Source organism: Myxine glutinosa, chromosome 5 (genome assembly GCF_964187855.1).
Source record: "Myxine glutinosa chromosome 5, kmMyxGlut1.1, whole genome shotgun sequence".
Taxonomy (NCBI): Eukaryota; Metazoa; Chordata; class Myxini; order Myxiniformes; family Myxinidae; genus Myxine; species Myxine glutinosa.
The window spans coordinates 29,382,870-29,407,897 of NC_136265.1; the positions used below are offsets into that span (position 1 = coordinate 29,382,870).

The 25,028-nt window shown below is 49.0% G+C and overlaps 1 protein-coding gene across 5 annotated transcripts in view; it reads left to right on the forward strand.

The window, feature by feature from the left end:
* The first annotated feature begins 2,843 nt into the window (after positions 1–2,843).
* Positions 2,844–25,028, forward strand: part of LOC137427770 (uncharacterized) — an 86,067-nt gene continuing 63,882 nt past the window's right edge. For 2 of the 5 annotated variants that reach the window (XM_078777785.1, XM_078777788.1), the window contains exons 1-2: positions 2,892–3,210; positions 3,296–3,536. In XM_078777785.1, coding sequence (XP_078633911.1) covers positions 3,368–3,536 — 169 coding nt within the window. In that variant the 5' untranslated portion in view covers positions 2,892–3,210; positions 3,296–3,367. Of the gene's footprint in view, positions 3,537–25,028 lie in introns of all 5 variants that reach the window. The other 3 variants (XM_078777789.1, XM_078777787.1, XM_068117495.2) reach the window with 3 other exon arrangements.

Here is a 25,028-nt window from a genome sequence, read left to right on the forward strand (position 1 = left end):
ACCAGTCCTGACAGCGACTGAAGTTAGAAGACTACACACATACTGTGAAAACGTATATTAAGCCCAGTTAAAATTTCTTAAAATAGGCCCTAAGCTAGCACATCGTATAGTTACTTCCTTAAGCTTCTTGTGACATTTATTGTATGTAGGTATTGGGGAGGACTGTCTGCTCTTCTCTTTTACCAAGTCTTACCAGGTACGGTACCTACTACACCTACCTACTACCAACTACCTAACCGACTGATGCCACAGTGATGGGTAAAATAGTGGCAAGAGGCTTTGGCTTCGCCGGCTCATTGCGGCTTTGCAGTCGGGTACTAGTAATACTGCAAGAGCGTATGAATCCTGGAATTTCTGGGCTGCGTTTTCATGCAGGGGCAGATGTGGTTTGAACACACCTAGCATGCTATCAAAGGCATTTTCTCTTTAAATGTCCTATTTATACTTAAAGCTTTTGAGCCTTGGTTCTTATACTAGAAACACCAGCTACCGATGGGAATGGCATGGGATCTTTAAGAGAGGTGACCATCCCAACTTGGTAGAACGTTCAGGTACACCCCGAATACAACCACCAGGTTTCAACGCATTTCGTCACACAAACAAACAAACGTATGTTTCAACGTGTCAGTACCCAGCATCCGTGGCGGACATTAGAAAATGACCATGTGTTAGGATCTGAAATATAAAGTGAAAAAAATGTGGAAGTGTATTGTGCCAGTTATCGTTTGAGCAACTGGTGTCAAAAAAACATAAAATCACTGAAATTTTGAAAACTATACTGGGGAATATGACGACAAACAAACTTCTTTTGGAGGCTATCTGATGGTCGGTAACAATCATGAAAATAATCTTTGGAACAAAGATACGAGAGCAAAGAAACACAACTTCGTCCTTGAAACAGGATCCTGAGCCAAAATGGATGTCAATACTCTGCGTCCTGGGTAGATTCTGTTCCACCTTCTGAAACCCAGGAGATTACAACCAATGGAAAAACAAGAAGACGTCATGCAGAGCACGATACACACTTACCCCAAAAAAGTTTTATTTTTATTTTTTAAAAATATATAAGATCGAGGCTCATGTAAGAGCTAGCACATTAAACACACATTGGCACACAAAACATAAACGGACACATGAAACAATAAAGGGAGTGGGAGACAAGATGGGGAGAGAGCGGGAAGCACAACAGTAGAGAACAGGGACATCGGGAGATCTGTGGAAGGGAGAGGTCTGGGGGGGGAGGGGGAGGAGTAGGGAAGGGGTACATGGTATAAAACAAATTGACACCACGAGGAATTTCAGGAATGAAGTCAGAGATTGAAAGAGGTGGATTTTTTTTTTTTTTTGGGGGGGATACAACATCGAGGCTTGTGAAAGAGCTAACATTAATCACACAAAAAGTCAAACCGACACATAAAACACAAAATAAGGGGAGCGATAGACAAGATAGGGAGAGAGGGGGAAGGACACAAACACAACATTTGAGAGCAGGGACATCGAGAGAACTGTGGGAGGGAGAGGGCTTGGGGGGAGGCGGGAGAGGTATAAAACATGGACACTGCAAGGACTTCCAGGAAAGAAGTTGGAATTTCGAAAAAGTGTATCTGGGGTGAATTAGCAGGGGTAGAAAAGATCATGGTTTTGGATGGGGGAAGATAAGAGAGGTGGTGAACAGATGTTTTAAAGACCTGGAGGGAGGGGTGGGATTGAACAAAGTGAGGGAGTTTGCTCCAGATGCGGGAGAAAAGAGGAATGAAGGAGTGAAGGTGAATAGAGAGCCTAGATTTTGGCAGTTTAACCATAAGAGGGTTGCTGGCAGATCTTGTGCAACCTGTAGGACGATTTGGGGGACACAGCACAGATGGAGCTGGGGGAGCTAGGCCGGATATGAGTCGGTAGAAGACAGAAAGACCACCAACCTGCCTGCGGTGAGAGAGTGAAAGGCCCTTGGAGTTAGCTTCATTGCGGGAGATTCCAATGATCCTGAAAGCTTTGGTTTCAACAGCGTGAAGCAGAGCGAGGGGTGAGGCAGGAGCACCGGCCCAGAGGGGAGAACAGCATTCCATCAAGCTGTGGATGAAAGCTTTGTATGTGGTGAGGAGTTCAGAGGTGTGAAGGAAGGACTTCGCACGACGGATGATGTATTATTGATGACCTCCGTATTGAGAGGGAGTGGTGCACAATAATTGATTGATCAATTGCGTAATTAAAATCAATAAATTATAATCTTAAAATAATTAATTTCTTAATCAATTGGTTCATAGTATACCCAAACCACGAGTGTTTCATCGGAAGGTGTAACTTTTTAAAAAGTAATTAAATAATTAATTAATCGAAAAATTTAATTAACTAATTGATCAATCAATAAATAATTTATCAATAAATCAAAAATACCCATTATAGCCGCATCACTTGGTCCCTGTCGTGTCCAAATGGCTTCCAAGCTCAAAAGGTGCCTGAGATATTGCCCAGATGAGAAAGAAAACAAATAAGTACTTAATTAATGGATCATAATGAAATAATTAATTGATTGATTAATCAAAAAACAAAAAATACCGTTTTTGCCATAGCACGTGATCACGATTGTGGCCAAATTTCAGCTTCCTAGCTCAAAGGCGCAGATGAAAAACCGAGGGCAAACCCGGAACCACGTGGTTTAAAGAGCCCCATTGATAGATTTTTAAACAACAAACTGTTCTTGATTTTGAATAATATATTACTCAACATTCTCCAAAGAAGCAATGCCATCTTGTTCTCGTCGTAGTAATATTAAAAACTTTGATATCTAATCTCAGCAATACTTGCTTCAAGGGAAAAAACGTTAAAACCGGATCTTACGTCATGATCCTCAGCTAACTTCCGATTATTGTGGTTGTTGTTGTTGTTTTTCTATACTCTCGCGAGATTGACGAAAGCGTCTGTGACTGTGTGCTTTCCACGGTGATGGCGTCTGCTTCCTACTCCTGATCGCTACAGATCCCATCCTCTGTCTCTTTTTCTGTTCGTTCATTCCCTTGATGTTTATCTCAATGTCATTTCCACCTTGCTCTTCCATGAGCCTCGATCCTGTATAAAAGAAACTCTTTGGTGTATAATTCAAGTATTTAAGCTAAACATGTCCATTCTCCCTCCAGACCGATTCTGTTACTCGAGTTGAAGTGAAAATCTGAAACCAGAATCGTGGGTTTGATCTTGATTTGAGCGATTCAGGTAAATTAAAGGAAAGGTAAACATATTGTATTTCCGGGTAATCGATACACGTGATTTAACTAACGTGTCAAGGTATCGGGATCAGGTTCGTGACCGAGATAAGGTCGGTGAGACCGGGAGGAGGAACCGAACGAGGTTTTGCTTCGTGTTGAGAGTCATGGAGAGAAACCCTCCGAGATGCGTCCACGATCCCAGATACTCGGGCTCTGACTCTGAGTCGGGATCTGATGGAGGGAACAGAGCGGATGATGATGATATCTGCGAGTTCAAGATCCTGGATGTTCGGAATCTTGGGGATGGAGGGGAAGAGACGGAGCCCGAATCAGGTATGTGGTTACCTTGTACAGGTGATTCATTATCTCATTCTCAACACCATCGATTTCATTTCATATCAGACTGGCAGGAGCAGCGGTTTATTGTTTGGGGGCCTGAAACAACTCCCAACATCCACAAGGGAATGGGGTCGGGGATCATTTAATATTACATTCCACCAAAAAACAAAGACTTTGGCACCATGGAGATTTTAAAATATATAAAACTTTCTTTAAAAAAAAAAACACTTTTTTTGCCTAAACCACTCACTGATGAACCTCTGAAAGTATGACAAATACACACATACATACATACACTCATACATACATACACACACACACATACATACATACACACACACACATACATACATACATATTGTTGTGGAAATGAGAATTGTGTTTTTTTATTGTGTAGTAAATGGTAAAATATCACCCTCCTTCCTCCAGTTGTGTATAAAGGTCAAAAGGGCGTCCCTTAGTTAGGTCATATACAATCACGTTAGCCAATCATAGATTTCCTCCTTGTTGGTAGTTATTTCCTTATTGTGTGTATTAGGTTAAGGCTATGTCGTCCATTAACTAATACTGCATTGCACCGAAGTGAAACAAGGTAGTATCCCCTTTCAATTTCCCCAGAACCTCCATGGATTCCCCTTTCCTCAATTGCCAACTGCATTGAGCGGTTCGCTGAATTCTGCTGCAGCTGTGGGTTGTTGTTTTCGCTGCAAGACTCCATTAGCCACGAGGTCATCTCGGAGCCGAAGGTGGGAGGAGTCGGCCCAGCGCCGGGAACAAGGCGTGGCTTGGCCAACGCCTCCTCTAAGGGCGGGATCGGTGAGCCCTCGCGACCAATCAGGGTCGAGGCGACCTCACCGATGGGCGTGTCCTGGAGGCCGGTGGCTTGATCGCCCGAAGGAGATATAAGCGCGCGCGGAAGCCTTTGGGTGGGGGTTGCGTCAGAGATACGAAAAGCCTTTGACAAGTAAGGGTTGTTGCATGAGAGATACGAAAAGCCTTTGACAAAGAGCCGCTTCAACCAGCCCCGTTTCAACCAGCCGCGCGAAGCCCTGACGGGGCAGCGAGTGACCCTGCCGGTGTGCAGTGTATAGCCGAATACAAGGAGCTGCCGGCTCCTCGCTTCCCACCCGGAGTGGACCTGCTCGCTGTGCCCTGTGATTCCACCTGCTCATCCCTCCAAACCATTCCTGTCCTTCCATCCTTTTGTGTACGTGAGTTTGTTTTGTGTGTTCTGTCCTGGGGTATAAGTTAAGCCTGTTTAGTTAAGCTTGCACTTTAGAAAGTTTAGAAATTGTTTAGTTTCTAAAAGTTTAGTTTAAGTTTCTAAAAGTTTAGTTTAGAAACTAAACAAAAAAGTTTAGAAATTAGAGAAAGTTTAGAAATTGCACTGTGTCCTTCTGGTCCGTCCCCCTTTCTACATTATTTTATTATCCTTCCTTCTTCCTTGGTTTCTTTCATTGTGTAAGTAGTAATAATAAATAATAGTCGTATTTCCAACCTTTTGCCTTCGTCTTCTTCTTCTTCACATCCGTCGTCTTTGTCTTTTCCCAATTGAATACCTGTGGCACGATTTGGCCAACGTTAAGGAATCGGGTCTAGTCATTGTTAACGGTTCGGGCCGCGGCTGCCATCCGCTCGGCAAATTAACATCTTATCCGCGGTCGCGAACGAAGCTGCTCACCGGCCTTTCCGGAGGTCGCGGTGCAGCTTCAGGGACCACGTCGGTCAGTAACAACGAGGGGACTAATCCCCCCTCAAAGGGGAACCATAGGCCGACGTCGGGTTCCGTAACAATTGGTGTCGGGAGCGAGATACGGACCTGAAGCGCTTAGCGCGCTCAAATTACGAGTGGGCCGAAATTTTGTTTTATAAAATCCGAAATTTGAAAATCATGCCATGGATGGTCAAGATGATCGGATTCCGGTGGGGGAACTAGAAGAGGGGTTAGGGGTAACCCAGGACCAGAGGGAAGAAATGGAGGAGAGAAATGATAATGTGGTTGAGGAGGTGTCAGGTGCACAAAATGGCGCCCTCACGCACGTGGTTACAGCGGCACCAAATTTCGCCGCGCCCGTGACAGTAGCAGCGCCGCAAATGGACTGGGGCCTATTCATGCTGCAAATGCGGGCCCTCATGGAAGAGAACAGGGGGCTGGGAGACCAAATTCGGGCAATGAGGGACGAAGCGAGGGGTACTAGTGAGCAATTACGAGATGGGTTAAACAATATGGGAAACAAATTTGAGGGTTTAGACAATAAATTTGAGGGGTTAGACAACGGGATAAAAGAGGTAAAGAATGGGTTAACGGGGCTAGAAGATAAAATGGAAGGCAAATTGCGGGAAATAGGGGAGCAATCCGCCCGGGAAATCAAACAGATGGGGAACCAGATAGAGGAGGTGAAAATCGGGTTGGAAGGTAAACTGGATGCTCAGAGGGATGAATTGGGACAGATGAGGGGCTTGAGGGCGGCATCTACTAAAGAAATGGAGGAGATGGGGGAAGAAATAAGACGAGGTGTAAGCGAGGAGGTCTCGGGGGTACGCGAGGAGGTAAAGCGAGGTGAGAAGCGTATGGAGAAAGAGGTGAGGAATAATACAGCTAGGTTACAGGGGGCGGGCATAGAGGGTCTGACGAGGGGAGTAGAACAGCTGACGGTGGGACAAAAGGAACTAGTGGGCCAAGTGGAAAAGAACACTGCGATAATCGGGGGGTTAAAAGCGACACAAAAAGACATCAAAAATGAATTAATAGCGACAAAGAAGGAATATCAGATGGTACATGAGGGGTTGTCGAAGAGGTTGGACGAGGTGATAGAAGTAATGGAGACGAAGGACCGGGAGGTGAGGACGCACATAGAAACTGTCAAGGTGGCCTTAGAGGACGAAATTGAGGGGGCGCACCGGGAAATGAAGGAGGTAAAGGAAAAATTAGAGGAAGTGGAAGAGGGGGTGAGTGAAATTAAGAAGTACTAGTGAGTTAGGGAAACTAAAAAGGAGATAAGGGAGGAAGTGATGGAGTATGTGCAAGGTCTGTGTTCAAATCATGATGATGTGCTCACTAACCAAATAAAGAGTTTGCAGGTGGCAGAGGAGGTGCGACGACGAGGTACCGAGGTGAGTGACGATATACGCGGAAATGTATATAGTGTGAGGGGAGATTCAGTCGGCTTGGGGGGGTGGTGTAGACCCGGGTGTTCGGGAGGGACCAATGGTGAGATGTATGACTGGTCCGGAGTGTATGGAAAGAGGAGGTGTGCAAGGAGGTCTGGCTATGGGGAGTGAAGGTGAGCAAGGGTGTGCGGGTATGGAGTGGGTAGCGGGTTGCAGAAGGGCGACCCAGGCATCGACACCAAGAGGGGTAGTGTTTGGAAGGACGGGGATGCGCGGGAGCCCCCGGGGAATAGCGCACTGTGGGAGCCCGAACGGTTTGGTCCCGCGTTGATCCCGCCAGGAGTGACGTGCGGGGTCCAGCCTTCGGGCGCCCACAAGGTACCACTCGCGCCGTATGATGGCAAGAGTGATTTGAGGGCGTACCTGGCGCAGTTTGAGTACGTGTGCCGAAGCAATGGTTGGAATCCGGACGAAGGTGGAGTACACCTGGTAGTGGCACTGCGCGGTGCGGCGGCGGAGGTGCTGACAGCCTTGCCACCGGGTGCTCTCACCCTGTCAGCTCTCCGTGCGGCTTTAATTGATCGTTTTGGTATTGAGCAGCAAAGCGAGCTTGTTAAAGCTCAACTTGTGCAGCGAAAACGCAAGCCCCAGGAGACCATCGGGGAACTTGCCCATGACATTCGCCGCGCAGTGGGGATTGCACACGCGGACATGGCAGCGAGTTCCCAGGAAAGCCTGGCGCTGGATCACTTTATCCAGGCCCTTCTGGATCTGGAGCTCCGCCAACAGCTCGCCACGTGGCGCCCGCAGACCATGAGTCAGGTGGCCGACGCTGCAGCCCGTTGGGAAGCAGCGAGGCCCCTGGCCCGGGGAGGCGAGCGCCACGCAGTGGCGGTGCGTCAGGTAGGGCCCGTGATGGGGGGCGGCCCCCCTAGGGGGCCCGCCCCCGACGGGGGCTCTGACCTGGAGAGCATGGTTCGGAGGCTGGTGGATCGGCGCCTGGCGGGACCTGAACCATGGCAGGCGGCTCCAGCGGTGGCACCCGGTAGTCCACGACAGAGTACCCCAATTCGGACATACAGGGGGGGAAATTTGGAATACCGGAGGCAAGCACCTTACCAGGTGAGGTGCTATAATTGTGCTCGGATGGGTCACCGTGCGTGGGAGTGCCAAGCTCTGCGCCGGGACATTCCCCGCCAGCCAATGCCCTCAACTCCGCCCCGTATCGATCGGCCTAGCCGACCTCAGACACCCCCCCCGCCAGGACCCGGGAAACTAGAACGTGCCGGGCATGCAGGGCATTGTTCGGCAGTAGGGGATGGAGAGGAGCCCTCATTGACGCGACAGGTCATTCATTGTGGCCAAATTGGAACAGGTAGCTTAACAATTCGGTGCAAAATTGCCGGCATGGGGGTAGACGCCGTTGTGGACACGGGAGCCAGCGCCACGATCATCAGCCCCGTGATCCTTAATTCGAGTGCAGATGGCTGGGGTAAAATCCAGCATCTGGAAAATCATAGTTTGCATCTGGCTACCGGGGCAACGGCTCCGATAATAGGGCGTGGTTTTGTGACCCTCAAGTTGGGATCGGTAAAGAGAGAGATAGAGGTTTGGGTGGCGGAGGTGTGCGACCCATGCTTAATAGGGTTGGATTTGTTGACTGCCAGCGGTTGTAAAATCGACTTGAGCCGGGGGATCCTGCAATGGGGAGTGGAAGAGCTACCATTGGAGGGGGTGAGCACGGCCGAGAGGGTGGAGCTGGAGGCTCCTGAGGCCGTGACCATCCCTCCGGGGGCCGAGGCCATAGTGCCGGCCCGATGGTCAGCTCGCCCGACATGGCAGGAATCCTGCGGCCTGGTCGAACCGGTGGCAGCACGATCCATACCTGGTTTAATCGTGGGCCGCACCCTCGTAAAAACGGACGGGCCGGTGGTGGCCGTCCGAGTAATTAATATTAGTACAGAACCACGCACTATAGTGAGGGGCACGAAGGTAGCTGGCTGCACCCCAGTTAGCGAAGTCGCGTCAGTGAGGGGCGAGAACGTCCAGCCGAGCCCGCCCCAGGGGGAGCCTTCAATAAGTTCTAGGAATTGGCCAGATCGCATTTGCGAGATGGTAAATCGTAGTAGCGTAGAGTTGGGAGGTACCCAGAGGGAGGCCTTACACAAACTGGTTGGGTCCCATTTGGACCTCTTCTCCTTGACCACCGAGGATATTGGATGTACGGGCCTGGTGAAACATCAGATCCACACCGGTGAGGCCCGGCCTATTCGTCAGGCCGCCTGACGGCTCCCCTGGAGCAAGAGGGCGGAAGCTGACGAGCAGGTTGAAAAAATGCTCGACGCAGGCGTGATCGAGCCCTCGGGAAGTCCTTGGATGTCACCTGTTGTGCTGGTCAAAAAGAAAGATGGGACCACGCGGTTCTGCGTGGACTATCGCCAGCTAAACAACGTGACACTCAAGGACTCATACCCCCTGCCAAGAATTGATGACACCCTCGATGCCGTTGCGGGCTCAAATTGGTTCTCAACTTTGGACCTCAAGAGTGGGTATTGGCAGGTGGAGATGGATCGGGCAGGGAAGGAGAAAACGGCATTTTCCACAGGTAAGGGGCTGTATCAGTTCACTGTGATGCCGTTTGGTTTGTGTAACGCCCCCGCCACCTTTGAGCGATTGATGGAACATGTACTAGGCGGCATGCCATGGCAATCATGCCTGGTATACCTGGATGACGTCCTAGTACATGCCAAAACATTCCCCCAGGCTTTAGCTAATTTGGACCAGGTGTTCGGGTGCCTCAGACAGGCAGGGTTGAAGCTGAACCCGAGTAAGTGCACCTTGTTTGCAAGAGAGGTGGCCTATCTAGGTCACGTGATCGGCCGCGAGGGGGTAAAAACGGACCCAGACAAAATTAAAACGGTAGAGGAGTGGCCCGCACCACGTACCATCAAGGAGGTGCGGGGATTTTTGGGACTCTGCTCCTACTACCGGCGTTTTGTGGCGAAATTTGCGGAGTTGGCCCGTCCCCTCCACCGGCTTACGGAGAAGGGGACGCGATTTAATTGGACAAGGGAGTGCCACGAGGCCTTCCAAAAATTGAAGGGGTGTTTAACATCCGCACCCCTTCTAGCTTACCCCACTAGCGACGGGACATTTACCCTGGACACGGATGCGAGCCAGGAAGGATTGGGCGCAGTTTTGTCTCAGACACAGGAGGGCGTGGAGAGAGTGATTGGTTATTATAGTCGGGCCTTAAGTAGGCCCAAGCGAAATTATTGTGTTACTCGCAAAGAGTTATTGGCTATGCTGGCTGCCATGAACCATTTCCACCCGTACCTGTACTGGCGGAAATTTTCGGTTCGAACTGACCATTCCTCCTTGCAATGGCTTCTTCGGTTCAAGGAACCGGAGGGCCAAATTGCAAGGTGGTTGGAAAAGTTGCAGCAGCACGATTTTGATGTGGCCCATAGGGCCGGGAAGGGCCATGGTAATGCAGACGCACTCTCTCGGCGTCCTTGTCTGGGGGAAAACTGCAAATTTTGTGCGAGACACGAGGAGAGGGAGCAATTGGGCGATTCTGCCCCGATTCTCGTCGTCTGGGCAACCCGGGTGAGAGGGCCAATTTTGCCACTAACCGCGGACGAGGAATTTGGAGATTTGGCTTGGAGCACGGCCCAGCAGGAGGATCCTGTTCTGGGGCCGGTGTTCAAATGGGTCAAATTGGGGCAAAGACCAAAGGGGGAAGAGGTCACCCCCCTCGGGGCGCCAACAAAGACGTATTGGGCTCAGTGGCAGACCCTGGAGTTGAAAGGCAACATCTTGTTTCGCATGTGGGTGGAGGTTCCCTCTGATAGAACTTCCTGGCTGGTGATAGTCCCTGACAAATTTAAGACCGTCATATTACAACAGGTAATACTCTGGACCAGGTCACTCAACTCTGGACATGCTGCTTCTGCTGTCTCAACAATGGATGGAGGTCCTCAATGCCAAACAGGAAATTAGAGCTGTCTCCCTCGACATATCACGTGCCTTCGACACGGTCTGGCACCCCGCTCTGCTCACCAAACTCTCCTCCTTTGGTATCCATGGAAATCTCCACGCATGGCTGGCGGACTTCCTCTCTAGTCGTCGTCAACGTGTGGCCCTGAATGGGTTTCTCTCATCTCCTCTTCCTGTTCAGGCTGGAGTTCCCCAAGGCAGTGTTCTGGGCCCCGTGCTTTTTCTGGTCTTCATCAATGATCTCTCTGACTCTCTCGAAAATCCTCTCTATCTCTTTGCTGATGACTCCACTCTCTGCCGCTCCATTCCTCTTCCCTCAGATCGGCAGTCTGCTGCCTCCTCACTCTCTGAAGACCTGGACAAAATCACAGACTGGTCAAACAAGTGGAACATGTCTTTCAATCCTGACAAATCTCACACTCTTACTATGTCTCTCCGAAAAGATCGACTGGACAACCCTCCCATCTACTTTCTCAACAATCCTCTCCAAGAAGTTCTGTCGCTCAAGATTTTGGGTCTCACTATCTGCCATGATCTTTCTTGGGAAAACCACATTTCCAAGCTGGCCTCCAAAGCCAGTCGCCGACTGGGCATCCTCCGTCGTGCGAAGTCCTTCCTCGGCACACCTGAGCTCCTCACCACATACAAGGCTTTCATCCGCAGCTCAATGGAATACTGTTCTCCCCTATGGGCCGGTGCTCCTGCCTCACACCTAGCTCGGCTTCACGCTGTTGAAACCAAAGCTTTCAGAATTATTGGAATCTCCCGCGATGAAGCTATCTCTGAGGGCCTTTCACTCACTCACCGCAGGCAGGTAGGTGGTCTTTCTGTCTTCTACCGACTCCTCTCCGGCCTTGCACCCCCAGCTCTCTCTGTGCTCTGTCCCCCAAATATTCCTACAGGTCGCACAAGATCTGCCAGCAACCCTCTGATGGTTAAACTGCCGAAATCTCGGCTCTCTGCTCACCTTCACTCTTTCATTCCTCTTTTCTCCCGCCTCTGGAACAAACTCCCTCACTCCCTTCAATCCCACTCCTCCCTCCAGGTCTTTAAAACAGCTGTTCACCACCATCTCTTATCTTCCCCCATCCAAAACCTTGATCTTTTCTACCCCCGCTAATTCACCCCAGATCCACCTTGTTTGAAATTCCAACTTCTTTCCTGGAAGTCCTGGCAGTGTCCATATGTTTTATACCTCTCCCACCACCCCCTTCCCATGCCCCTCCCCCAAAGCCCTCGCCCTCTCTCAGATCTCTCGATGTCTCCATGTTTCTCGGTCCCTGCTCTCAAATGTTGTGTTTGTGTCTTTCCCCCTCTCTCCCCATCTTGTCTACCGCTCCCGATGTTATATGTTTTATGTGTCGGTTTGTCTTTCTGTGTGATTAATGTTAGCTCTTTCACGAGCCTCGATCTTGTATACAAAAAAAAAAAAAAAAAAAAAAAAAAGGTGCATGGTACCCGCTCCGGCGGCCATTTGGGCAGGACAAAGACAACATCTCGGGTCCGCCGGAGGTTTTATTGGGTGAATATGGGGCGCGACATACAGGACTGGTGTCGGAGAGGCGACGCCTGTTCTGCCAAAAAGGGACCAGCACGGAGGATGAGGGCCCCCCTTCAATTACACCAGGTGGGGGCCCCCCTTGAGCGGGTGGCTATGGATATTCTAGGACCGCTGCCCCGCACCCACCAAGGTAATAAGTATATCCTCGTTGTAATGGACTATTTTACCAAGTGGCCGGAGGCCTACGCCCTCCCCAACCAAGAAGCCGGGGTTGTTGCGCAGGCCTTCGTGGAAGGATTTGTATGTCGGCACGGGATTCCACAGGAGCTGCAAACCGATCAGGGTCGAAATTTTGAAAGCCAATTATTAAAAGATGTGTGCAGACTCCTGTCAATTCGGAAAACCAGGACCACGCCCTTGTGGCCACAATCTGACGGGATGGTGGAACGGTTCAACAGAACATTGATACAACAACTAGCATTGTTCACCACCACCCGTCAGGATGACTGGGACGAACATCTCCCGTACTTGTTAATGGCCTACCGAACCAGCCAGCACGGGGCCACCGCATGCAGTCCAGCGTTGCTTATGTATGGGCGGGAGTTGCGGGCTCCCGCCGACTTGCGATGCGGTCCCGTGCCAGACACCACGGACACACCGCCGAGGGAGGGTTACGCACGTCACCTGGAGGAAGGCATGGAGCGGGTCCATGCCTTCGCCCGCCGCCAGCTCCATCTGGCGGGGGCCAAGATGAAGCGCAGGTACGACGACCGGAGCCAGGGGAGTCAGTACGCTCCGGGGATGAAGATTTGGTTCTTTAATCCCCGGAGGCGGAAGGGCAGGTGCCCAAAACTCACCTCCCCCTGGCAAGGGCCGGGAGTCGTCCTGTCGCACGTCTGTGACGTGGTCGTTAAGATCAAAATGGGGCCACGGGCCCTCCCTCGGATCGTCCATGCCGACCGAATAAGACCTTATGCCGGCGAGCAGGCGCCCTCATGGATCGCCTCGGCTCTAGATGCCGAGGCAGGACCCAGTACCTCTTGCGACGGGGGATCGTAGCGTCAGAGTACTGGGGGGGGGGGGGGTGATAGTGGGAGATGCCCGATGTAGAGGAGTGGCAACTCTGCAATCCCTCACACACAGGGGCAAAGGAGCACTAGTGTTATGGGGTTGGCAGTGAAAACTAGCCCGGGAGGGTTAGGATATAGTGTGTAGGGACCTAGAGATTGACAATAGGTAACGGTAAGGTTAGGTAGTGACACCAATACCTGTAGTGGGGATGCAGGTAGATTAGTTGGATAATAATGAAGAGAGAGCGCAATAGTTTAAAGGGGCGACGGGGAAGCGTGAGTTTTAGCAGGGCAATAGGTAGGTTAGATGATGCCGTATGTGTAAAAAGGTATTCAGAAGTGTATTGTGAAAAGTGTATGAGTGAGTGTTGATATCGAGCAAATGAGGAATTGCTAGGCAATGCTCGGGAGAGATGTGTGTGTGACCGTGGGAGAATTTGGGTGCCTGAGGCAATGGTGTTTGAGAATCGAAAGTGTATTGAGCGTGGAAGTATATGGAGCAGTGAGTGAGGAACGATTGAGATTGCACAGGTGTGCAACTGAACAGGTGTATGCCGTATGGAGCAGTGTATGAGTGAGTGATGGTGATGTGTGTTGACCAAATGGTCCAGGGAGGAAGGAGGGTGCAGGTGGCACCAGGTGTGATTGCACAGGTGTGCAACTACAGGAGGTATGGAGAATGGTTGTGTGGAATACATGGAGTATGGAATGGATGGTCGTGGAGTGAGAATGGTGGAAACTGTGGAGTGGAGTGGAGTGGATGGTGCGAAGGTGTGGATGGGGGAAAGGAGGATGGACCCCATCACGAATACCCGGGGAGGGTAGTGTAAGTGTTAGGTAGAGGGTACAGGTAAATTGTGGTTGGATATTGGCATCTGTGGTGCGTGTGGAAGAATGGAGTTTGGATGGGTGCATTAGTGACGTGGAAATGGCTGGGCGTGTGGCCTGTTAGTGTGTGTAGTTGGTTGAGCACTCCACCACTGTGAGGATGTCGGCCAGGTGAGGCCGCAGGTGGGCTCTGGGAGCCGGTAGAGTTGTTGTGGATGGGGCCCGAGGATCCGGAGGACGGACCCGGGTAGCCCAGTGCCAGAGAGGGCACCGAGTGGGGAGAGCGCCAGAGGGCCTTCCCCAGTTAGATAGGTTAGGGTGAGGAGCTAGGTAAGCTCGGGTGGCAACTTCAGTGGTGGAGGTGTGCAGGTGGGTAGACCTGCTGGGAGAGCTACACGACTCAGCCCGGAAATTGTGCAAGGGCACCGGGAGATGAATCGGGGGAGTGAGACCCCAAATTGATAAGCACCACAGTTTGGTCAATGGGAATTGGTTTTCAGAACCCATAGTGTAAGTTGGCCAATGGATTGGCAGGGAAAGGCCCCGGGTAGTGTAAAGTGTGTTAATGTCATTTAGGAAGGTAGTTAGGATTAAGAATCTCCTTGCACCATCTACATCCACTCACCTGAGGTGACAGGACTCCACACCATGCCATGTTTTTATTATTTTATTGTGCAAATGTTTGGAATGTGAGACGCATCATGACGTGGGTGTGACATTGTGCTTGTGTTCCATCTCTCCCTCTTTATGAGGATTGATGATGAATTGGTGATGGCAAATTTTGAAGTAGTGGGAGTGAAGACGAATTTGGTATAGGGGAAATGTGGGGAAGACGTGACAGTAGTGACGAATTTGTAATGTGTAGATTTTGTACATATGGGGTAAGGGCAAGGGTAGTGTAGGTCACATGTGGGGGGGCGTACGGTAGGGACGAGCTTTCTCACTTCGCTCTCCGTACGCACCTCGTCTTGCATTGCCTTTATTGATGTGTACCCTTGTGACCTTACCCCTCGCTCACCTGTCTTTTCCCCCCCTTGTCTCCCACACGAGGACTGTGCGCCACTGGGCGCCGAGGGTAGCATGCGGGAGTCCGCCATTGTGCGCCCGAACTCTCGCAACCACAGCTGTCTGCATCGATGCACCACGTATGGACCACATGTCTGTGGCTGAGCACCACTTATGGACCCCATGGGTTGGGGCATGGCCCCTCTGCTGGAACCGGCCATGATGGCCCGAGATCTTGCTGGCGGACCTTGTTCACAGGGCACCGATGCCACACAGGTGAACCACCCCTAGTCGGCCCTGTGGGCCATAAATAAAAAACAATGGACACGTTTTGTGCTTGCTTTTATTATACCAAATAGGCCGCCAGCAAAGAAGTTGACAACATCTGGAAGAGAACAATAGCCAGCAGAGGGAGCCGAAGAGGAAGACACCACCAGGGGTTTGTTGGGTTTATTTTTATTAAGAACTGTGGTGACTGTGCACCGATTGGTGCTTGATGGTGTTTTGGTGCGTTTTTTGGTGCTTCATGGTGCGTCGATGCAGGGAAAGCTGTCTCCCCCCCAAAAAGAACAATCACAGGTCCTGGGTTGCGTGTTGTAAATAAAATAGCGTCGTTGTAAATAATGCGCCCCCACCGTAAGTGTTTAGTTTGAAGACAATTCTGCAATTCGGTTAGTTGTGGGCGTGAGTCTGTTAGGTAGGGTGCAATGGAGCAGCGGGACATATTTATTTGTGTTTTAAAACACTCAGGGTCAGGTTAAATGTAGAGGGAACTACACCTACGTGCCACACTAAAAAGTAAAGGTAATAGGCCCGGGACGTGCCTAAGAGGAGGAGGGTGCAGTGTTGTGGAAATGAGAATTGTGTTTTTCCTATTGTGTAGTAAATGGTAAAATATCACTCTCCTTCCTCCAGTTGTGTATAAAGGTCAAAAGGGCGTCCCTTAGGTCATATACAATCACGTTAGCCAATCATAGATTTCCTCCTTGTTGGTAGTTATTTCCTTATTGTGTGTATTAGGTTAAGGCTATGTCGTCCATTAACTAATACTGCATTGCACCGAAGTGAAACAAGGTAGTATCCCCTTTCAATTTCCCCAGAACCTCCATGGATTCCCCTTTCCTCAATTGCCAACTGCATTGAGCGGTTCGCTGAATTCTGCTGCAGCTGTGGGTTGTTGTTTTCGCTGCAAGACTCCATTAGCCATGAGGTCATCTCGGAGCCGAAGGTGGGAGGAGTCGGCCCAGCGCCGGGAACAAGGCGTGGCCTGGCCAACACCTCCTCTAAGGGCGGGATCGGTGAGCCCTCGCGACCAATCAGGGCCGAGGCGACCTCACCGATGGGCGTGTCCTGGAGGCCGGCGGCTTGATCGCCCGAGGGAGATATAAGCATGCGCGGAAGCCTTTGGGTGGGGGTTGCGTCAGAGATACGAAAAGCCTTTGACAAGTAAGGGTTGTTGCGTGAGAGATACGAAAAGCCTTTGACAAGAAAGGGTTGCGTCAGAGATACGAAAAACCTTTGACAAGTAAGGGTTGTTGCATGAGAGATACGAAATGCCTTTGACAAGAAAGAGTTGCGTCAGAGATACGAAAAGCCTTTGACAAAGAGCCGCTTCAACCAGCCCCGTTTCAACCAGCCGCGCGAAGCCCTGACGGGGCAGCGAGTGACCCTGCCGGTGTGCGGTGTAAAGCCGAATACAAGGAGCTGCCGGCTCCTCGCTTCCCGCCCGGAGTGGACCTGCTCGCTGTGCCCTGTGATTCCACCTGCTCATCCCTCCAAATGATTCCTGTCCTTCCATCCTTTTGTGTACGTGAGTTTGTTTTGTGTTCTGTCCTGGGGTATAAGTTAAGCCTGTTTAGTTAAGCTAGAAATTGCACTGTGTCTCCTTGATTCCTTCTGTCTTTATTTTATTATCTTTCCTTCTTCCTTGGTTTCTTTTGGTTGTAAATAATAGTAATAAATTATAGTCTTAATTCAAACCCTTTTTGTCTTCTTCTTCTTCACATCCGTCGTCTTTGTCTTTTCCCCATTGAATACCTGTGGCACGATTTTGGCCAACGTTTCAGGATCGGGTTAGTACTTGTTAACGGTTCGGGCCACGGCTGCCATCCGCTCGGCAAATTAACATCTTACCCGCGGTCGCGAACGAAGCTGCTCACCGGCCTTTCCGGAGGTCGCGGTGCAGCTTCAGGGACCACGTCGGTCAGTAACAACGAGGGGAGTAATCCCCCCTCAAAGGGGAACCATAGGCCGACGTCGGGTTCCGTAACAATATACTGGAAGAGGTTGTCAGGTCGGGAGTGTATTGATCTCAAAGCAAATGCAATACAGTACTGTACCTGGAGATATAAAACTTTCTTTTTAAAAACTTTTTTTCTTGCCTAAACCACTCACTGGCACTCACTGATGAACCTCTGAAAGTATGACATACACACACACATATATACAGACTATTTTTTTTTTCTTGACTTGGGTTTACTTTCTTAAATCAGTATATCAATCTGGTGAGTTTCTTTTACACTTTGGTGATTTATTTGTTAAAAGAACCATGTCACTGATTGTCTGTCGCAGCAAGAAGTCAACAACAAGATTATATCACAGGTGGCGTGGCAAAATGTACGGACAGGTGCATTTGATGATTGGCTTCACAGTCGGGTATACAAGGGTTGTTGCGTTCTGTATTAGTGGAAAACAACTGCTGCACGTCTCCAAAAGTTATTGCCGCTTCCTCTGGAGATGGTCCGTCAACTCGACAATGCTGTTTGTCATGGAGTGGTGGCTTTACGAAATTACGGCATGAAACAGCGTGCTATTGCTCGGCAGTATGGCATCACTCAAGGTCAGGTGTCAAAGATCCTGAAACGAAATGCTCAGAGGGGTGTCCCTACTCCAATACCGAGGCCAGGACGTCCCCGCAGAACCACAAGGAGGGATGATCGCCAGCTGCACCGGTTAGTCCGCAATGGCCGTACCAAGTCAGCTAATCGGCTTAGGGCTGAGTGGCAGCAAATGACAAATGTGCCTGTATCCAGAAGGCTGGTCAACCAACGACTGGTTCAAGCAGGCTATCGTGCCAGGCGTCCCCTGAGAAAGCCACGCCTGACCAGACAACACCGCCAGCGCTGATTGCAGTGGGCCAGAGAGCACCGTCAATGGCAGCCAGGACACTGGAATCACGTGATCTTCAGTTACGAGTCTAGATTTCTGGTCTATCGTCAAGATGGCCGCGTCCGAGTGCGCAGACAAGTGCAGGAAGCCTACAACAAAGATTGTATAGTGCCAAGAGTCCAAGCTGGAGGTGGTGGGGTGACCGTTTGGGCTGCTTTTCATGCAGGGGGCAAAACTGACCTGGTTGTTCTGAATGGAAACCTGAACCAGTTCAAGTACCGGGCCAATCTGGAAGAAACATTGCTTCCATTTGCTCGTGCAGCCTTTCGAGGAAACTTTGTCTTCCAAGATGACAATGCATGGCCTCATCGTGCTCGCATGATCCCATACTTTCTTGCTGACCGTGGTGTAGAGCATATGGAGTGGCCTGCCATGTCCCCGGATATGAATCCGATAGAGAACTTGTGGGCAGAATTAACGCGTCAAATCGACCACTTGGACCAGCAGCCGACCTCTGTGCGTGAATTGCAGCAGGCTATTGTCACTGCATGGCAAGCGATTCCTGTCCAAACCTTGGCAAATCTCGTGAACAGCATGCCTCAACGTGTACGTGCGCTCCTGAATGCTCGGGGGGTTACACGAAGTATTGAACTGTAATTTTACTGTCCGTAATCACAGTCGTAATTTAACTTTTGTTTTTGTTTAAAAATTTTTTGGCTAATGTGCAAAATAAAGAGATACTTCTGGAAAACGTATAGGAGTTTAACACAGTACTGTCCGTGAATCGAGTTCGATATCAGTTTCCATCACTTTCAAGGATCAATTTATTTGTTTCGAAATGTCAAATGTGGTTTTTGTTTCTTTTAAAGGTCACATTAACAAAATCTAGAATAATTTCAACATAATTCCAATTAACTTTTGGTTCTAAGACATCTTGAAAAGTAAGTTCACCCCCACAAAAAAAATATTCCATATTAAATGCCAAGTCTGTGTGTGTGTGTGTGTGTATATATATATATATATATATACTGAAATGCAAAAGAAACTTACCACCTTTGAAACCTTTAAATATCAACAATAACACTGCGTGTAGTAAATGTGTGAAACTTATTTGTGGACAATAGTGTCCTCACTGTCAGACAAAACGGTCACGGATGGTCACTTGAACCTTCAATGGTCACTTCATAGCACAGCTGTTGAACAGCCGTTTTGACTGTCAGTGATTAGCCAAGGGGTACGGGATGATTTTAATGAGCTGCACGTGATGTCTTGATATTGGCTTAAAAAAGGCCAGTGCAAAATGGGCATTTCAATCAACATGCCACGATTGTCAAGGGATAAACGGCAGCGTGCCCTGGGCATGCTGCAAGGTGGACTGAGCTACCGTGAGGTGGCACGTCGCCTTGGCTGTTCACACCAGATGATATCGGCCCTGGTGGACAGATACACCCTCCACAACTCTGCAGATGACAGACCTCGATCAGGGAGGCCAAGAGTCACCACTGCAAGGCAGGACAGGCAGATGGTCCGAAGTCACCTGTGGGATCGATTCCGTCCAGCATCCCACACTGCGGCAGAAACTCCGGGGCATGCAAACCACGGATCTCCAATGATACTGCACGAAGACGACTGCATGACTATGGTCTGACTGCCAGAAGACCATACAGAGGCCCCGTGATGATGGCTGCCCATCGCCGCAACCGACAGAGATGGTGCCAGCAGCATCAGCGGTGGACCTTGGCGCAGTGAAACGAGGTCGCTTTCAGCGATGAGTCAAGGTTCTGTGTGGACAGTCCTGATGGGCGTGAGCATGTCTGGAGAAGAACTGGCGAGCGATATGCCGATTGTTGCGTGCGTCAAGCCAACAGGTGGGGTGGCCCAAGTGTGATGGTGTGGGCCGCCATATTAGGCCGGTACAGGACGCCACTGGTGGTTGTGGATGGGAATCTTAACACCCAGCGGTATGTGGATAACATCCTGCGACCTCATCTGCTGCCATTCCTGCTAGACCACCCAGAACTGAGAACCTTTCAGCATGACAACGCTCGTCCCCATGCTGCTCGCTTTACCACTGCATTTCTCCAAGGCGAGAACATCAACACCATGCAGTGGCCTGCGTTCTCCCCTGACCTGAATCCCATAGAGCACCTGTGGGATGAGCTTGGGAGACGCGTAGTTGGCAGGGCCAGGACATGGGCAGAGCTGCTTCAGACATTGAGGACTGAGTGGGACAGAATTCAGCAGCAATCCATCCAAAGACTGGTAGGCAGTATACGCCGACGATGCACTGCCTGTATCCAAAACAATGGTGGCCACACACGCTATTGAAAGGGGACTGACATTGCACCCTGTGCTGTTCTGTACTGTAGAACAAACTGATGAGATGGTGTATCTTGGTCAAAAACTTGACATGTCATCAATAAAATGCCAATGTTTCAATTAGCAATTGTTGGTTTGTTTTATTTTGAACTGTTACAATTTTATTACATTTCAAACAAGTGATAAGTTTCTTTTGCGTTTTCGGTCTTTTTGAAGTTGGTCAAAATGGTCAAATTTTTTGGTCAAAATGCCCATTTTGCACTGGCCTTTTAAAAGCCAATATCAAGACATCACGTGCAGCTCATTAAAATCATCCCGTACCCCTTGGCTAATCACTGACAGTCAAAACGGCTGTTCAACAGCTGTGCTATGAAGTGACCATTGAAGGTTCAAGTGACCATCCATGACCGTTTTGTCTGACAGTGAGGACACTATTGTCCACAAGTAAGTTCACACATTTACTACACGCAGTGTTATTGTTGATATTTAAAGGTTTCAAAGGTGGTAAGTTTCTTTTGCGTTTCAGTATATATATATATATATATATATACTGTATATATATATATATATATATATATATATATATATATATATATATATATATATATATATATATATATATATATATATATATATAAATATATATATAAATATATAAAGGAGGAGTGTCTGTGTGTGTCTGTGTGCGTGTGTGTCTGGATGTTCGCTTATAACTCAAGAACTACACATCGGAGAAAAGTTTTAGACACAGATTCGGAATCGGCATAAAATTCCGGTGGTTATAGGCTACTTTTTATTTTAATATCAATGGTTTAAAAAACTGGGCCAGCTGCAATTCCATGGTGTAGTTTGTGGCGGCGCTATTGCCCCTTTCCGATCCCATGACGCATTGCGGTTCCGATTTGCGATAAGGTCTATGCGCTATCACCGACACTTTTCCACCTTTTAATCAGATTTATCTTATCGTCCATCGTAACCACATTACGCTTGGAAACACTAGCATTATCCTTCTTCGGACCCATGGCTAACACAGACACAGTAAAGGAATACTGTACGTCGCCTCTGTTTTGAATGAGAATCAGCGGTTGCGCGTACGTACAGTATACTGTACGTACATATTTATATATTTTTCATGTGCTTTTTATTGTATTTTAAATTGTTTTTTAGCTTCTTTTATTGTTAATTTATGTACTATTTTATTTATTTTAAATATATTTTTAAGGAAAACAAATGTTTTCACGTCCGTAGGAGTGACGTAATGTCGCACATAATGACGTTCGCTGCCCGGTCATGAAAGAAATTATGATTCTCTTGCCAAAGTGACATGAAGATCAGGCAGTAAACCTCCCAACTGAGTTTCTCAACAGTCGGGCTGTGGCCTCAAGTGGAATTGCAGCTACACTTCTTGAAGGAGGAAGGACAACAGCACACTCAACTTTCAAACTGCCTTTAGATTTGACCAAGCAAGACACCCCAACCTGCAACATTAGCAAGAATTCAGCAAACGCCAAGATCCTTCAACAGTGCAAAATCATCATCTGGGATGAGGCTACTATGAACCACAAACAGGCATTCGAAGCAGTGAACAGAACACTCCAAGATATTCGCAACAACAAGAAAATCATGGGTGGTGTGACAACTGTTCTGGCTGGAGACTTTCGTCAGACTCTCCCAGTCATCCAACGGGGCACAAGAGCAGATCATGTCAAGGCCTGTATCAAGTCTTCTTATCTCCTCTGGCCACATGTGCAAAGACTTACCCTGAATACCAACATGAGAGTCCACCTTCTTGGTGACAACACTGCAGGGGCGTTCTCAAGCCAGCTTTTGAAAGTTGGCAATGGCCTATACCCTCAAGATGCATCAGAACAAATAATTGTACCATTTGGACAGTTTGTTGAAACAAAAGATGACTTTATCAAAAAGGTCTTTCCCAATATGGAGACCCAGTTCCAGGACTCATCATGGCTTGCCGAAAGAGCCATTTTGGCCCCCAAGAATAAAAGAACAATGCTGTTTAAGAGATCAACAATTTGCTTCTCCACCAACTTCCCGGTCATGAAATAAATTATGATTCTCTTGACAAAGTGACAGATGAAGATCAGGCAGTAAACTTCCCAACTGAGTTTCTCAACAGTCTTCAGCCTCAAGGACTCCCAACACACAGGTTGATTCTCAAGGTGGGAGCACCAATCATGCTTCTAAGGAATCTTGATCCACCAAAGCTGTGTAATGGAACACGATTGACAATCCAGCAAATGAGGCCGCATGTCCTAGAGGCAACCATCCTCTCAGGACAATACAGAGGAGAGAATGTATTCATTCCAAGGATACCACTTATTCCACCTGACCTCCCATTCTCCTTCAAGAGGATTCAGTTCCCCATCAGGCTATGTTTTGCTATGTCCATCAACAAGGCGCAGGGGCAATCAATGAAGGTTGTCGGCCTGAACTTCACAGAACAAGTGTTTGCCCATGGCCAGCTGTACGTGGGCTGCTCGAGGGTTGGAAAACCAAGCAATCTTTATGTCTTGGCACCAAGTAAGAAAACCAGAAATGTTGTATACCCAGAGGTTTTGAGAAATTGAAACTTGAAAAAACGTCATGTAGGAAATGTACTGTGATATTGCTCTAAAATATACATGTTCTTTTCATCATATATTTGTATTATTCTTATTCAACCCGGGTGAAGCCGGGTACCTCAGCTAGTATATATATATATATTATTGTGGATATGAGAATTGTGTTTTTTTATTGTGTAGTACATTGTAAAATATCACCCTCCTTCCTCCAGTTGTGTATAAAGGTCAAAGTGCGTCCCGTAATTAGGTCATAAACAATCACGTTAGCCAATCATAGATTTCCTCCTTGTTGGTAGTTTATTTCCTTATTCTATGTAGGTTAAGGCTGTGTCTTCCATTAATTGACACTCCATTGCACCGAATTCAAATAGATAGATCCCCTTTCATTCCCATTCACAAAGTCTCTACTGCCAACTGCATTTGCCGCCATTACGGCGTGGTCAGCTCGGGGAAGAAGGGCGTGCTCGCCCATCGTCATCAAGGGTGGAGCCAGAGAGCCCGTGCCCACCAATCAGGGCCGAGGCGAGCTCACCGATGGGCGTGTCCTGGAGGCCGGCGGCTTGATCGCCCGAGGCGTTATATAAGGGTGCGTGGAAGCCTTTGAGAGATGAGTCCAGACGAGCTTGGTAAAGGCAGATGAGTTCTAAGTTCTAAGAGTTGCGCCAGAGACGGCAGATGATCCCAGACGAGCCCGCAGAGAAAGAAGGGAGACGCGTCCTGAGGTGAGCCAGAGAGGCAGTTTTGGCTCCACCAGTAGTTTTGGCTCCACTAGCAGTTTTGGCTCCACCAGCAGTTTGGCTCCACCAGCAGTTTGGCTCCACCAGCAGTTTGGCTCCACCAGCAGTTTGGCTCCACCAGCAGTTTGGCTCCACCAGCAGTTTGGCTCCACCAGCAGTTTTGACTCCACCAGCAGTTTTGACTCCACCAGGCAGCTTCGACCCGTTACCCTGCGGGAACTAGATTGCGGTGGCATCGGTGGCCGTCGAGGTCCAGCCCGACGTCCCGTGCGGGATCAAGCCCGAACCATCTGCCCCAGCTGAACCTTCCCATTCCTCCTTCCAGTCATTCCTGCCTCCATTCCCCAGTCGTGGAAGTGTGATCGTAGTCTGTCTTTTGTCTTGTCCTTGGGTTTCTAAGTAAGACTGTAATAGGTAAGCTAAGTTTCACTGTGTCCTTCTGGTCCGTCCCTCTTTCTGCTTTATTTTGTTATCCTTCCTTCTCCTTGGTTTCTTTTGGTTGTAAATAGTAATAAATCCTATTCGTATTTCCTACCTCTTGTCTTCTTCTTCTTCACATCCGTCGTCTTTGTCTTTTCCAAATTGAATACCTGTGGCACGATTTGGCCAACGTTTCAGGATCGGGTTAGTCTTGTTAACGGTTCGGGCCGCGGCTGCCATCCGCTCGGCAAATTACCATCTTATCCGCGGTCGTGAACGAAGCGGCTCACCGGCCTTTCCGGGGGCCGCGGTGCAGCTTCAGGGACCACGTCGGTCAGTGACAAGCGAGGGGACTAATCCCCCCTCAAAGGGGAACCATAGGCCGACGTTGGGTTCCGTAACAATATATATATATATATATGTATATATATATACAAACACACATTCACTACACACATACACACACATATGTACACACACACACGTACACACACACATGTATACATACACACACACAACAGAATTCTCTGTGCCACGCTAAGGCCATGATAGAATCTGTCGGAGGTGATGTCACAATGCCGAGAGTTGTAAAACGACAAATCCATCGTCCAAGCACTGCCGCCAATACTCCCTTGCTCTTCTACCTCAGAAACATGTCCATTCCATTTCTCGACCTCAGCCAGGAAATGGACACCTGATTCTGTGCTGAAAATCGGGAAGGTAGCGATCTGTTTCTGCTGATGCCATCTGCAATAATCGCCGATACCTGCGACATTCCAGCCCTACATCAGAAGCTGTTGCGTTGG